The sequence below is a fragment of the Calidris pugnax genome, unplaced genomic scaffold (genome assembly GCF_001431845.1).
Source record: "Calidris pugnax isolate Ruff unplaced genomic scaffold, ASM143184v1 scaffold42, whole genome shotgun sequence".
Classification (NCBI taxonomy): domain Eukaryota; kingdom Metazoa; phylum Chordata; class Aves; order Charadriiformes; family Scolopacidae; genus Calidris; species Calidris pugnax.
In genome coordinates, this window is record NW_015090920.1 from 12,844,259 (window position 1) to 12,859,281 (window position 15,023).

Consider the following 15,023-nt stretch of genomic DNA (forward strand, 5'->3'; position numbering starts at 1 on the left):
TAGTATTCATACTCGAAAAGTAATTTCATATAGAGAACTACATGAAAAGAAAATTAGTTTTGATAGAAAAAGAAATGTTGCAGGGAAAATGCCTGGACATAAATAGCTGAAGGGGCAAGGCAGCATTCTTGTGGGGGAAGGGGTGGAAAATGTGGTCATTTCCAACTGCCTCCTTTCATTGTGGGATTGGCATCACTCAGGAAAGTAATTTTAACCTTATGGCTACTTTAATTTCCTGTTCTGTAAATTGGTAGCTGCTTAACTTCCCAGTTTAGTGAGCAGTGATTTTAGTTGTACTTCAGGCATCTTCTGAAAGAGTAACTAGCTGTGGAAGTACCAAAGAATTCTCAGTAGTTTTGTGCATCTGAAAAAAAAAAAAGGGGGGGGGGGGGGGGCAGTGTTAGGGATTTAAAATCCATCTAATACCAAATACTTTCAGAACACAAATATTTTGTGCTTCCTTTTTATACCTTGGGGGAATTTCTCCAAGAGTAATAGATCACCTAGTCTGCTCTGCTAGATTCTACAATTACTGTCAGAGAGGAAAGGTGCATCACTCTCTTTCTATTTTGTGTTTTTCCCAGAAAACCAGAAAATAACAAACCTTCTACTAACAGGGTTTACAAATAATTTCTAATGGGGTTGTGTTCTTCAGTTAACAAGTAAAATTTGCCTATATTCCAGTTTGAATGCTTGGTAGGTGATAATGCATTGACCAAAGTCTTCTGAAGATAAATTTGTCCAGTAAACCAAATGAAAACAGATCATTATGGTCTTGAGTAAAACAAAAAATACTTAATGATGTGCATGCCTTGTGGACACATGCAAATAGTAAATCTACAAGAGAGAGTAAACTGTTAGATACGTATTATTCTCACCTTTTTTCATTTTCTGAGATTTTTACTATAAAATCAAAGTTTACATGCCAATTATATTTTAGATTATGATTAATTAAAGATAATTTAGTCAGTGAAACTTACGGGCCTAAATCATTATTCAGTTTCTTAAAAACCTGAAGTGTAGCGTAACACGGAAATACTGGATATACACACAGCAGTCATGTAGTAGCTATTCAAAGGTAGATGTAAGTGCAGAGTTAGATGTATTTTTAAGGAATACTATTAAGACTGGCAACAATACATGCAAATTTGAGATTTTTGACTGCACAATCAGATGCATAGGTATAGAGAATAGCATCCTGAGGATGCAGATAATCCTTTTCCAGTAATAGGAAGTTGGCAGCTACAATATAAATAAAACCTAATGCATCAAAGTCATTACTAAATGCCTCAATCTGTTACTACATTAATTTGCATTTCATTTGTGAAGGTATGGCAGAAATTCTGTTCTTTGTAATACTGTTTTTCGTTCAGACTTAAACCCTTTGAGCTTTGATATTTCACTTCTATTTAGACTTTTGTTTCGTGACCAGCTGTTGCTCACTATTAGTTTCTGATAACTGGTAATAACAGCTTTGGCAGAGACAACAGCAGTGAAGTTCTTAAACTGTAGGCCAAAACGCTTCTTTCTTATTGAAGCAACATTATCCCAAGTCTTCTAATCAGCCTCAAACAACATTATATTGTTTTAAAGTATTGTTATTAATTGTAAGTTCATTAAAAACGAATATTGCCTAAGCAGGATTTACCTCATTGACTGTTCAAACTATCTCTATTTCTGTTAGTTCAGTTTCCTCAGTATTTTCTGTGGTAGCTATTTAAAAAAAATTCCTTAGGCTGTTTAAAAAATAACTTTGCATTTTAAGTTGATCGTAGCTTCAACTTGAATGACTATCTGATATTCAATGTATTATTAAATCTATTAAAAATACTGATTTTATTTCATGTTCCTTACAGGTGCATTCTGCTCCCTCTCTTGGGAATGAAGCCCCCTCAGCAGAGCCTCTTCCTGCTCGTGGATTCAGTTGACGAAGGCTGTAACGTTTCCGAGGGTGAACAGACTTCTACAAGTCTGTCTGGAACGATAGCGGAGCTTTTAGCTGGCCACTTCGAGTTCTTCCCTCCCTGGCTGCTCCTCCTGTGTTCTGCCCGCAAGCAGAGTAAAGCTGTTACAAAAATGTTTACAGGTGAGTACAGAGCACAGAAAGTATTTGTTACCTGCATCTGTAACTAGGACGTGGTATTTACATGACTCTTGGTGATGGTTGGAAGTACTGGTGCATTCTAAGTTCTAAAACATGACAATCACAAAAATGGTAATTCTAAAAAACACACATTCCAGTTTACTGAGTACTATAGAAAGCTTAAATCAGCCAAGAATTTCACAGGTAAACTGTGTCTTTGCAATACATCTGCAAAGAATATGGCTGCTTTGAGTTTTCCTCTTACTTTGCTAGTTTTAAAAAGCTTTGAAGCAGTGTAGGTGATGTGTAAGTACGTAAGTATGTCGACTGCATACACCCATTCCTTACAACCTCAAAAGATTTTTTTTCATCTCCCATTAAAATCACTCCCTTTAGTTTCAGAAAGCAGGGAATAATCTTTGGAGGTGGAACTTGAGAGGGGAACAATGTAGATGTGGATTCTTGGAGTATACTTTTGGCAGAGGTTGCACAGTAAAAAAATTCTTTACAGCTTCTTCATCCAGGCTTTACTGTCTTGAGAACATTTCTTCACTATAATGACATTGTTACTGGAAGTTCTCTGAAATTTAATAAAGGGCAATATCTAGACTGGATTCCAGGCCTATGTATAAAGCCTGTGTGTATTAAGGACGCAATTAGGACAAAAATGTGATTATAGAACATAGACCCATAGGCTTGCTCGTTTCCACAGTGGCAAAAGGTCAATGGGATAATTGCATTTTGGAATGAAGTACTGTATTAATCAGTGGCAGACATGAAGAGTGGTATTTGGGAGTATGTGAGAACTAAAGGAAACTTTGGGGTAGCTTCACAGGGCTCTTTTGCACATTCATATGGGAATACTTTTGTCAAACCTTGGCTGATTAGCTATGTTGTCATTGCCAAAAAAACAGACAAAAATTTCTTCAGAGCAGTTTTATTTCCTTTCCATTGAATCATATAATGTTTCAGACTAGTCCTAAAATATTACTGTTGTCTTCTAAGTATGTTTCCAGATGGAATTCCTGACAGGAAAAATCAGCAGAACTAATGGATATGCCTTTAAAATAAATTTAATTTGGATGAGTTAATTTCTCATTTCCACAGAGAATGACTTGATGAATAGCATGAAGGAAGTTGGCTTGTGATATTATAATCCAGTCTTCACTGTGGAAAAGGTACAGCAAAGAAAGAATTAATCCCAAAATAATTGGACACAAATTGAGAAGAAATGTTGGGGTCTCTTTGGAGGAAGTGGTGTTTTGTTCCACTATGAGAGAAAATTGTGACATTACAGCCAATGTGATGGTTACCCGCTTCGTACACTGTCGGATGATTTTCCTGTTTACAGCCAATATTCAAGTTTGTGGAAGTTGTGGTGCGGATGTGAGGAGCGTGGATGAAGCTTCTGTTAACCTCAGCTACATCACAACTTTGTGTTATTAAACTTGAGACAATGGTCATTTCTTTTCTGGTTCTAGCCTGAAAAGGATAGACTGTCATTAACACTTCTACTAGGGCAAACTCTTCTCCTCCTTTGTGGTATTAGAATGTTTACTTTTAGACAAGCCAATTTATAAAGCTATTTAATTGGTGAGCAGGCAAAATTTAAGATCAATGAGAACTATTCTTTGCACTCGTGACTGAAGAAATACGTAGTATAATATGTGCTGCACTCTGGGACACTATTGGACTGAATTTCTGATACAATTTTCCAGTAAATGAGTGTTTGCAACCATAACTAATATAATCACTGTACATTTTCTTCAAACGTGTTTCTTTAATTTAGAACCTAAAAAAACTCAATTTCACTGTACCTTAGTAAGGTAGATTGAATTCTTTCAGGATTATTTTAGGAAAATGTGTCTGATTTCTATTTTTTCTTTCTGCTAAAAAAATTGAAGTGTGATATGAAATGTATATTAACCAATATTAATTTGTTTACGACCATTATATATCTGTTTTCATTTAAAATTTTCATACAGTGAGAATTTCCTTCAGCTATCTGCTGAAATGAGAGCTAAATCTGTTTTTCAGAAAGTGTTATCAATGACTGGGAGCAGGATTTCTGCTAATGATGCTCTTTTCTGGGTGTGCAGTACAGATGAGTGTTCTGCAAGCATCCCCCTAGCCAGGAATAGTGATGATGTGGAAGAGAGTCCAGTCTTTCTCATCCACTGTCATCTTGCCGCTGCCAGCGGTGAATACATCATCCCAGCCACTCTGAAAATCAAATAAGGAGGAGGGATATTTATTTTGGTCCTCTTTATTTCTTCACTTTTGTTGGTGACTTATGAAAGTTGAATAGTTGTGCCTGCATCTGCTGCAGCTTGTGTTCTGGCCTCTTCTGTATTCCCAGATTGTGTAGTAGCACAATGAGCAACAGATTTTTTGCCTTACTCAGATTCTCAGCTTCCATTAATTTAAAAAAAAAAAAAAAAAAAGAAAAAGGAAAAAAAAAAGTTTTGCCTCTTGTGGCTGCAGAGACAACCTCAAAAATACAAACCAAATGTACAATGAAGCCAGCATGAGTCTGTGGTCACCCTCCACAGTGAGCAAAAGCCAGCCGACTGAGTAAGAGAGGAGGGGAACAGATAATGCGTGTCCTCCTGCCTTCTCCTGCATATGCGCTGTCACCAGCTGCCACGTCATGCCTGGGTTTTTTCTTACAGGCTTTTTCCTAAATTTAACAATTCTTTGTCTTGCGCCCATAATTGTCCACGTTACCTCCCACATCGTCAGTTGCTATCATTTGGCTACAAGTATGGACAGTTAAGCAGCTACATTAAGCACGGTCTTCCCAATCTTCCTATTGTAATGTTAGATAAAGTTTTCTTGTATTTCTAAATAAGATTTAAAAAGCCCTTTAACCTGAAAGTGGCACAGAACATACCATTTTATTTTATTTTTATGCTTCAGCTAATTAGCTAATAAAAATGATTCTTCTAAAATTAGGCTAAATCTTGAAGGCATAGCAGTTATTCTTACAAAACTAAATTACATTTTTAAAGTTCCATCATATTAGTTTAAAAACTTTAGGCATTTTAAAATGGGGCGATTTTATTTAGACAAGTTTGAGTGAAAAGCAGATAATTGTTCATTCACAGCATAAAGGTTAATAGGCAAAAGTGCATATGTACAAATGCTCTATTTATTGGTTTAAAAAGGCTTTTTATAATAGGCATTTAATTAATTTCTTCTTTTTTGCTGCACACATAAATCAAATATCTGTGACATGGTGCTTGATTATACCCCTCAATTAAACACTGACGTTCTTCATCCAAAGAATTCCTTCTCATGCATGAGGCGTGACTGCACCAGCGTGGTACAACCCATGCAGATGTCACGTGTCAGGGAGCCATAGTTTCCATAAAGTTAATGTTGGATATGAGAAAGCTACTGGAAACTGCAATAAAAAGAATCAAAAGTGGATGTGAAAGGGTGCAGTTTAGCCTCAGAGACAGCTTAAGCTCCATTCACCCACTTATCCATAGCAGACAATGTGTCATTCATTTTTCACTCTTCCTTTTATCTATCATGCAGTTCCAGACAGCCAGATATTATTAAGAGCTGATATTTATCCAAACTTATTCTGGACTAGAAATGTTGGAAGCATAAGTCTTTCTCATATTTCTGCTATGCGCTGGTTCTGGTCTGAATTGATGTTCAGGGTTTGTTTTCTTGTAGCCTCTTCTAAAATTAAAAAGTAAGCAAAAAATGAGAAAACTTCAGAGAAATACAGTAAAAATTGCAACCCAGCTTCTCTCCACCCAGAAAACTCATACTGATTGATAATTGAAGCTATTCAGGTTGTCATATTGCTGAATCCCGAAATCAAATCAGTTGCCAGATTAGAGACTGAACCTTTTCTCATTAGCTGCCATTCCAGAAGATACATGGCATGAGACCCCTTCAAGAGAAATTACTTCAAAAAAGAAAATCTAAGTTGTCCGCTTAATTTTTCATTGTAGGTTGGAATTTGAGTGGTTTCATGTTACTTTAAAGTTTTTATGGGAGTTGGATTTTACTATAAAAGATAATTTTTATATATGTATGTAGTTGTAAAATTTTATTCTATAATATTATAGCTCTGAAAAAGTTTATTTGTGTTTTGGTTTGGTTTTTGGAAACAAAATATTTAGAAGGCTTGGGAAATAAACTGGGAGCTCTTGATTACTGTTTCTTTTCATCTCATTACCACTTTCTTCTGATTGCATGGTACTAGGGAATTTCATATTACCTAATAAAAACTTGTGTGTGAATTTTGAACTTATTTGTTTTGTAATTTAAGAGGGAAGAATAAATTGTTTTAAATTTACTATTACCTGTAAATCTAACCAAATAAACTTCTGTGCCAACACGGACCAGCAAGAGCAGCAGATTTCAGCCCCAGTGTCTCTTAGCATCTGGGGTAGATGCAGTGAAATTTGTAAAGCATAGTATAAAGCAAATGCACTATAAGCTAAGTGAGCTGCTTGAGTTTTCAGCTGCATTTTTTTCTGCTGGATACTTTATTCTCTTTGAGCAGGTGTACAGAAATGGCCATAGAAATACTTAATATATGCTTAGATCATCAGTGTAAATTAATGCCAAAACACTACCATGTTTTTAATGTTTTAGATTACTTTAAAATTAACAATTCAGTTAAATGAAATTTCTTATAATATTTTTATTTAAAACTTTTGTAATTTACTTATGTAAATGTATTTAAAGATATGAAAGTAGAAGAATATTTTTAAGTATTTACTGGAACCTGCTAGTTAATAGCTTATTTTTTATTATTAAAGTTTGAAAAGGTTGACATGCTGTAAAAGTATTTATATAGCCAAGATACTTTTTTCTTTTTTTTTTTTTTTTTTTTTTTTTATTCTCTTTGAGCAGGTGTACAGAAATGGCCATAGAAATACTTAATATATGCTTAGATCATCAGTGTAAATTAATGCCAAAACACTACCATGTTTTTAATGTTTTAGATTACTTTAAAATTAACAATTCAGTTAAATGAAATTTCTTATAATATTTTTATTTAAAACTTTTGTAATTTACTTATGTAAATGTATTTAAAGATATGAAAGTAGAAGAATATTTTTAAGTATTTACTGGAACCTGCTAGTTAATAGCTTATTTTTTATTATTAAAGTTTGAAAAGGTTGACATGCTGTAAAAGTTTTTATTTAGCCAAAATTTTTTTTTTTTTTTTTTTTTTTTTTCTTTTGAATGACCCTAGATCTTGCCAAGAAATACATTTGGAACTGATTTGTTTACAGAACTGCCAGGAATTTAATAAATCAGAAAAATCCATATTGGAGCTCCCATTGGGTTGAAAGTGATGTGTTGTAAGAACAATTTTAACAATGCCAAAAGCAGGGTCGTGGGACTGCAAGTTCTGTCCGCTGCACTAAGAGTAGTTCATGGGAATGCATCTGAAACAAAATGAGCTTTCTCTTAATGTTTTGGTGTTCCTCGCCCATGAAAGTGACTTATTGTATCTGGTAGGGTTGAAAAGCAAGTTTGCAGGATCTTTGTTGGGAAATGTAAAATGACCTCATTTAGATAGCTGTTTGGGCAAAAAAGCATGTCTTTTGTTTTCCTCCTTCAAGCTAGCAACAAGAATTTGATATTTAAAAAAAGTATAATATATATTTCCATCTATAAGGCATTTTCTGAATTATTTGCTTATTATAGTATGGGATGGTGCAGTGGTTAAAATTAACAACCTATTTCTGTTCAAAAATCTGTTACAATGGCAATTTGTTAATCCCCGCCCTCAAAGAGCATATCATGCCTGGGTTGTGTGAAGATCTGTATGAGAGCAGTGTGCTTCTTGCTATACAAACTTGTCTTCAGATAAGATATATAGGATCCCATTAACCAGGAATATTTGGAAATATTGCAGAAGAAAATAAACAAATTTTAGTTTCTGTGAACATACAGCCAATCAAATGTTTAAATTACTGATTTCTGGACTACTCAGTGCTCTGAAGTCTTCTGAAATTTATTTACTTGGCTGAAGTGCTTAGACGTTTGGTATATCTCAGGTAAACACAGAGTAGGGCAGTATTTTTAACCCTAATATGGAACAAAGTAATGATACAGTCTCATTTAAAGGGGAAAAAAACAACCAGCCCAAACACACAAACCCTTTTTCAGGTCTTTTTTTGAGGGCTTGGGTTTTCTTTATCACATCAAAAATGGTTTCGTTCACTTTCCCAGCCATTTTGGGAAGCAAAATGAAAATTGGTATTCAAAGAACATTGCAAGATAAGCAAGAGTCTTTTGCTATTGAAGCAAACATACGAGAGATGTTTAAACAGTTATGACTCTGCAAGTTTTCATGTGAAGGCTGGGAGTCGAGGGAGGTGAAGTGTCCTCATTAGTCAGTCAACACTAAACATTAGCTGAAGTCTCAGGATTGCTGTCATCTGAGTCAATCGGGGGGTTTCTCATTGGGGGGAAATGAAATCAACAACTGTAAAAACTGTAAAAAAACCATGAGTAATATAAAACTAAAAATAGCTTACATGTGCAGATACATATCGGCAGGAAGGATGTTAGCATGGGATTAACGTGTGAGATTGGGGGTGTTGTGAGCAGAGTCACTTATGACTAAACGCATGAGAAGGAGTTCTCTACTCCTGCAGGTAGGAGAGCTCTCTACCTGTCCTCATTCAGCCAAATGACAGGTACAAATCTGACTAGGAGAAGCACAGAGGTTCAAAGAACTGGAAGGTGGGTGAATGCTCTGATTTGAGCAAAACAGAGCTGTTCCCTGCACGCTTGAGACAACCAAAAGGACGCTTACAGCTTCATCTATGTATGCAACTGTGTATGCCCTGGTTTTAATGCCTTTGTTTTCACTTTTGCATCTCCTGAAGGATCATAACCTAGAAACAGCCTTTCACTTGAAGGGAAAGCTTGGGTTCTGCAAAATCACTGGGCACTGGCTGTCCTTACTCAGGGAAATTTCTTATTTGGCTTATGTACATGAATTGTGGGCTTTTCAGAGTTACATACAGAATATTTTAATCAAATACATAGTAAATTGATGAATTATGCCATTCTGCAAGTCAAGTTAGGATATTACTTGAAGTTGTGACATATTATGGTGGATAAAGATGGTTCTGTGTTTGTTTTGAGAGCAAAAAAAAATATGCCTCTGTGGAATGGAGAAAGATCCCCCAAAATTGTTTTCTGCCTCCTAGCCTTCTCATTCAAAAATCTTCAATTAGACAATCTAACTCGTGTAGTCTTAGCCATAGAAGTAACTGTGCAAAAGTGTCCCATCCAGTCACTTTATTTTGGGGAGATGCGTGATTTGTAGCTAGGTATTATTAATCTAATGTATTAGATTTAGTGCTGCTGGATTTGTAATGCTACCATAATTAATAAGGGAAGCAGAAATATTTTAGTAAAACTGCCATAGTTTGCCTCTCAGTTTTAATCTGTTGTGTTTGTACAATGCTCATGTAGACTAAACAATTAACAGAGTGAGCTTAATGTGACATTCAGAACCTCTGCTGAAGACACTTGGGAGCAAAAACTACAGCTCTGTTATCAGGCTGAATTTTCAGTCAGAACAAGCTCACAGATTGAGCAGGCTGATCCACAGAATGTTTAAATACAATAAAAACATAGATCTGAAAGTAACATTCTTCAGAGTCTCACTTAAAATTATTTGCTCCGTGCAGATGGGCCCAAAATTGCGTTGAATGCATTGCTCTATGGTTACTTTTCCTTCAAATATAATTTAGAGGTTAGTAATTGCTTTGGTTTGAAAAGTAAAGTTGGGTTTTTTTATGACTAACTGATCTAACTGTAAGGAAATGTGTGCAATCTGTTACACTGGAGGCAGAGATTACAGCCTGTCCCTGGAGAAGTGAGATACAACTCTGGCCCAAAACACAGTAGTTTAAGCTTCTGTGTCTGTGACCTCTGTGGTTTTTCCACAGCTTCCAGAAAAGTAGTGTTCAAGCAGTGTAATGTGTCATTAATCAAAGAAGGTAGGTCTTCCTCAGATGCTGAATTCGGCACTACCAAAGCAAGTGTTTTAAAAGACAAAGATAGCCATGCAGTCCATACAAGTATATCTTCATTCTGCCTCACTCTTGAGAGCCTTACTGCCACTGAGGTTGCCCTAGGGACTTCTTTACCCGTGCTGCTAAGGGTAGGTTTTTTGCTTCAGGCGGTGGGGGATGTACACAGTATGCATGTATGAAATAATCTCCCTTTTTCCTCTAAAGAGTAAATAGATTGGAAAAACAATGAGATCATATGACTATGAGAGAACCTGTTTCCTTATACAGTGAGTCAACTACCAAAGAACCGGTGCGTTTGTCTAAAACTTAGTCCTTATTTGAAAAAAGTAGGTAATTTTTAGTGCACAGAGGTGAAAATATTTAAAACTATTTCTGAGTGTCTCCCTCTTCTATATAATAAAAGCTTTTAAAAGAAACTAAGGTGATCAAGTTAAAATGATTTATGTACATTTCATCGTGCATAGGCACCAGCTGTGAATAACCTCGTCTATAATTATATTAATATTATAGTTGTCTTAATCTAAATAGCTGAAAATTATTTGTAATTCCATTGTTAACCACATTGGAGAAGGTTTTATTCCTTTAATAATATAATAATACTTAATAATCTTATTGCAGTTTCGGTGGGTTTGCTTAGGTGCTTACTGTTGTCCAAGGTAGACACAGCAAGCCTGATTCAGAGTGATTTTTAAAATTTTCTTCGTTAGTAGCATATAGATTATGATAAAAATGTGTCTATTATTAAAGTTATCTGCTATTATTATTAATTTACGTTCACTATGTGTACACACAGAATACATTATTGTGGATGTTCCCTACCCAAAAATATCCATCTTTTAATGTGAAGTGAAACTAGATCAGAAATAATAACAACTTTTTTCCCTTTTAATAGGTTTTCGAAAAATAAGTCTAGATGATCTACGAAAGGCTTATATTGTGAAAGATGTGCAACAATATATTCTGCATCGTTTAGATCAGGAAGAAGCACTGAGACAACATCTCACAAAAGAAACTGCAGAAATGCTGAACCAGCTTCACATCAAAAGCAGTGGTTGCTTTTTGTATCTGGAACGTGTCCTAGATGGAGTTGTGGAGAATTTTATTATGTTACGAGAGATCCGTGATATTCCGGGGACGTTAAATGGCCTTTACCTTTGGCTCTGTCAGAGACTTTTTGTGAGAAAACAATTTGCAAAAGTCCAGCCTATTCTTAATGTAATTCTTGCAGCCTGTAGGCCATTAACCACAACGGAATTGTATCACGCAGTGTGGACCAAAAATATGACATTGACGATGGAAGACTTTCAACGCAAATTGGATGTCCTGTCGAAAGTCCTTATTGATGGACTTGGAAATACAAAAATCTTGTTTCATTACAGTTTTGCAGAGTGGTTGCTAGATGTAAAGCACTGTACACAGAAATACTTGTGTAATGCGGCAGAGGGACACAGAATGCTGGCAATGAGTTACACTTGTCGAGCAAAGGATTTAACGCCATTAGAAGCTCAAGAGTTTGCATTGCATCTAATTAATTCCAATTTACAGTTAGAGACTTCAGAGCTGGCTTTATGGATGATATGGAATGGCACACCTGTCAAAGACTCCCTGTCAACCTTAATTCCTAAAGAACAAGAAGTATTACAGCTGCTGGTAAAAGCTGGTGCTCACGTCAACAGTGAGGATGACCGCGCATCTTGCATTGTTCGGCAGGCTCTGGAGAGAGAAGATTCCATTCGCACCTTGTTAGACAACGGAGCGTCCGTAAACCAGTGCGACTCCAACGGGAGAACCCTCTTGGCTAATGCAGCGTACAGTGGCAACCTCGATGTTGTTAACTTACTGGTTTCAAGGGGAGCAGATTTGGAGATAGAAGATACTCACGGGCAAACAGCACTTACCTTAGCTGCTCGGCAGGGACATACCAAGGTTGTCAACTGCATGATCGGATGTGGGGCTAATGTTAATCACACTGATCACGATGGCTGGACGGCATTGCGATCTGCAGCATGGGGTGGGCACACAGAGGTGGTTTCTGCGCTCCTTTATGCTGGGGTCAAAGTGGACTGTGCAGATGCCGATAGTCGAACGGCACTGAGAGCAGCAGCTTGGGGAGGACATGAAGATATCGTGCTGAACCTGCTTCAACATGGTGCTGAAGTTAATAAAGCTGATAATGAGGGCAGAACAGCTTTGATTGCAGCCGCGTACATGGGGCATAAGGAGATTGTGGAGCACCTGCTGGATCACGGTGCAGAAGTAAACCATGAGGATGTGGATGGAAGGACTGCACTGTCTGTCGCTGCGCTTTGTGTACCAGCCAGTAAGGGACATGCCTCAGTGGTTAGTCTTCTAATTGACCGTGGTGCTGAAGTTGACCATTGCGATAAAGATGGCATGACTCCACTGCTGGTAGCTGCTTATGAAGGACACGTAGATGTTGTTGATCTGCTTCTAGAAGGAGGAGCTGATGTTGATCACACAGACAACAATGGTCGTACGCCACTTCTGGCAGCAGCCTCCATGGGTCATGCTTCAGTTGTAAATACTCTCTTGTTTTGGGGTGCAGCTGTTGATAGCATTGATAGTGAAGGGAGAACAGTCCTGAGCATAGCCTCTGCACAAGGCAATGTTGAAGTAGTACGGACTCTGCTGGACAGGGGGCTAGATGAAAATCATAGAGATGATGCAGGCTGGACACCTTTGCATATGGCAGCTTTTGAAGGTCACAGGTTGATATGTGAAGCTCTTATAGAACAAGGTGCTAGAACAAATGAAATTGATAATGATGGACGTATACCTTTCATATTAGCTGCACAAGAAGGTCACTATGATTGTGTGCAGATATTACTAGAAAATAAATCAAACATCGATCAGAGAGGCTATGATGGGAGAAATGCTCTCCGGGTTGCTGCTTTAGAAGGTCACAGAGATATAGTTGAACTACTGCTCAGCCACGGGGCAGATGTAAACTACAAAGATGCTGATGGCCGGCCAACACTTTATATCTTAGCATTAGAAAACCAGCTTACGATGGCTGAGTATTTTTTAGAAAATGGTGCAAACGTAGAAGCAAGTGATGCTGAAGGAAGAACAGCACTCCATGTTTCCTGCTGGCAGGGCCATTTGGACATGGTACAGGTGCTGATAACGTACCATGCTGATGTGAATGCTGCAGATAATGAGAAGAGATCTGCTTTGCAGTCTGCTGCATGGCAAGGTCATGTGAAGGTAGTGCAGCTTCTCATAGAGCATGGAGCTCTGGTTGACCATACATGTAATCAAGGTGCTACTGGACTCTGTATTGCAGCCCAAGAAGGGCACATTGACGTTGTCCAGATATTATTGGAGCATGGTGCTGATCCAAATCATGCCGACCAGTTTGGGCGCACAGCTATGCGTGTTGCAGCTAAAAATGGACACTCTCAGATTATTAAATTACTGGAAAAATATGGTGCATCTACTCTGAATGGTTGCACTCCATCTCCAGTCCACACAATGGAGCAAAAGCCCTTACAGTCAGTATCCTCTAAAATGCAGTCATTAACAATGAAGTCAAATAGTTCAGGGAGCACTGGTGGAGATATGCAGCCTAGCATGCGCGGCTTATCTAATGGGCCTGCTCATGCATTCAGTTCTCCTTCAGAGTCTCCCGATTCTACAGTTGACCGTCAGAAATCATCTTTATCAAATAACTCCCTGAAAAGTTCCAAAAATTCTTCTCTCCGAACGACGTCATCGACCGCGACTGCTCAGACGGTGCCCATTGATAGTTTCCACAGCCTGTCATTCACAGAGCAAATACAACAGCATTCCCTGCCACGCAGCAGAAGTAGGCAGTCTATTGTTTCTCCTTCTTCCACAACTCATTCCCTAAGTCAAAATCATAATTCACCAAGTAGTGAATTTGAATGGAGCCAAGTAAAACCTAGTTTGAAATCAACTAAAGCTAACAAAGGGGGTAAAACGGACAACTCCAGCAAATCTGGGTCAGCTGGAAAAAAAATAAAACAAAGTAGTTCCTCCCAACCAAAAGTGTTAGAGTATGAAATGACTCAGTTTGATAAACGAGTACCTATTGCCAAATCCGGGACAAGTGTGCCACTTAAATCCATGCCGGCAGAGCCACAGTGCAAAATTTTGGTCCCGCCAGCTCAGCAAGAAGTTGGTCGGTCTCAGCAACAGTTCCTGATTCACCAACAGAGTGGAGAACAGAAGAAGAGAAATGGAATTATGACAAATCCAAATTACCATCTTCAGAGCAATCAGGTTTTTCTCGGTAGGGTTTCTGTCCCAAGAACAGTGCAGGACAGAGGGCATCAGGAAGTACTGGAAGGCTATCCTCCTGCAGAGACAGAACTCAGCCTTAAGCAAGCCTTAAAACTTCAGATTGAAGGTAGTGACCCAAGTTTCAACTACAAGAAGGAAACACCATTATAAAAGGTAACTATTCACAAAGAAAGCAAATGCATGTATTTCATCATGTGCATTTCACATACACTAAAATTACATTTCATTATCATTCATCATCAGAATTGCTTTCTTAATGAGAACCATTAATTTTAAAATCTTAAGCTGGCAAGTATTTGTTTTGCTGTCGTTTAAAAGCATCAGCTGTAGAGGAATTGGATCACTGTCGTATTTTCTGTTGAATTCTGATTGCTCAAATATTCCCACTACCTTTGATATGTGACTGAATAATACAGCACATTTCACATAGCATTGATTTGAAATTTTGTTTTCAAACATAAGAATAGCTGGGAGTTTTAATATGTGATATTTTCAGATGCAGTAATTATTTCATTATTTACAAAAGTGCTTTTCAGGAAGCTTCTAAAGATTATTTTAAGTTACAGGCAACCAGTTCTGTGATTTTGGATTTTAAATGTGAAGCCTCAGTAGAATAA

The 15,023-nt window shown here is 37.4% G+C and overlaps 1 protein-coding gene across 1 annotated transcript in view; it reads left to right on the forward strand.

The window, feature by feature from the left end:
* Positions 1-15,023, forward strand: part of ANKRD50 (ankyrin repeat domain 50) — a 43,129-nt gene that overhangs the window by 22,379 nt on the left and 5,727 nt on the right. Inside the window, exons 2-3 of the mRNA XM_014949980.1 lie at positions 1,857-2,086; positions 11,012-14,559. Of these exons, the coding sequence (XP_014805466.1) occupies positions 1,857-2,086; positions 11,012-14,556 (3,775 nt within the window). The 3' untranslated portion in view covers positions 14,557-14,559. The remainder of the gene's footprint in view (positions 1-1,856; positions 2,087-11,011; positions 14,560-15,023) is intronic.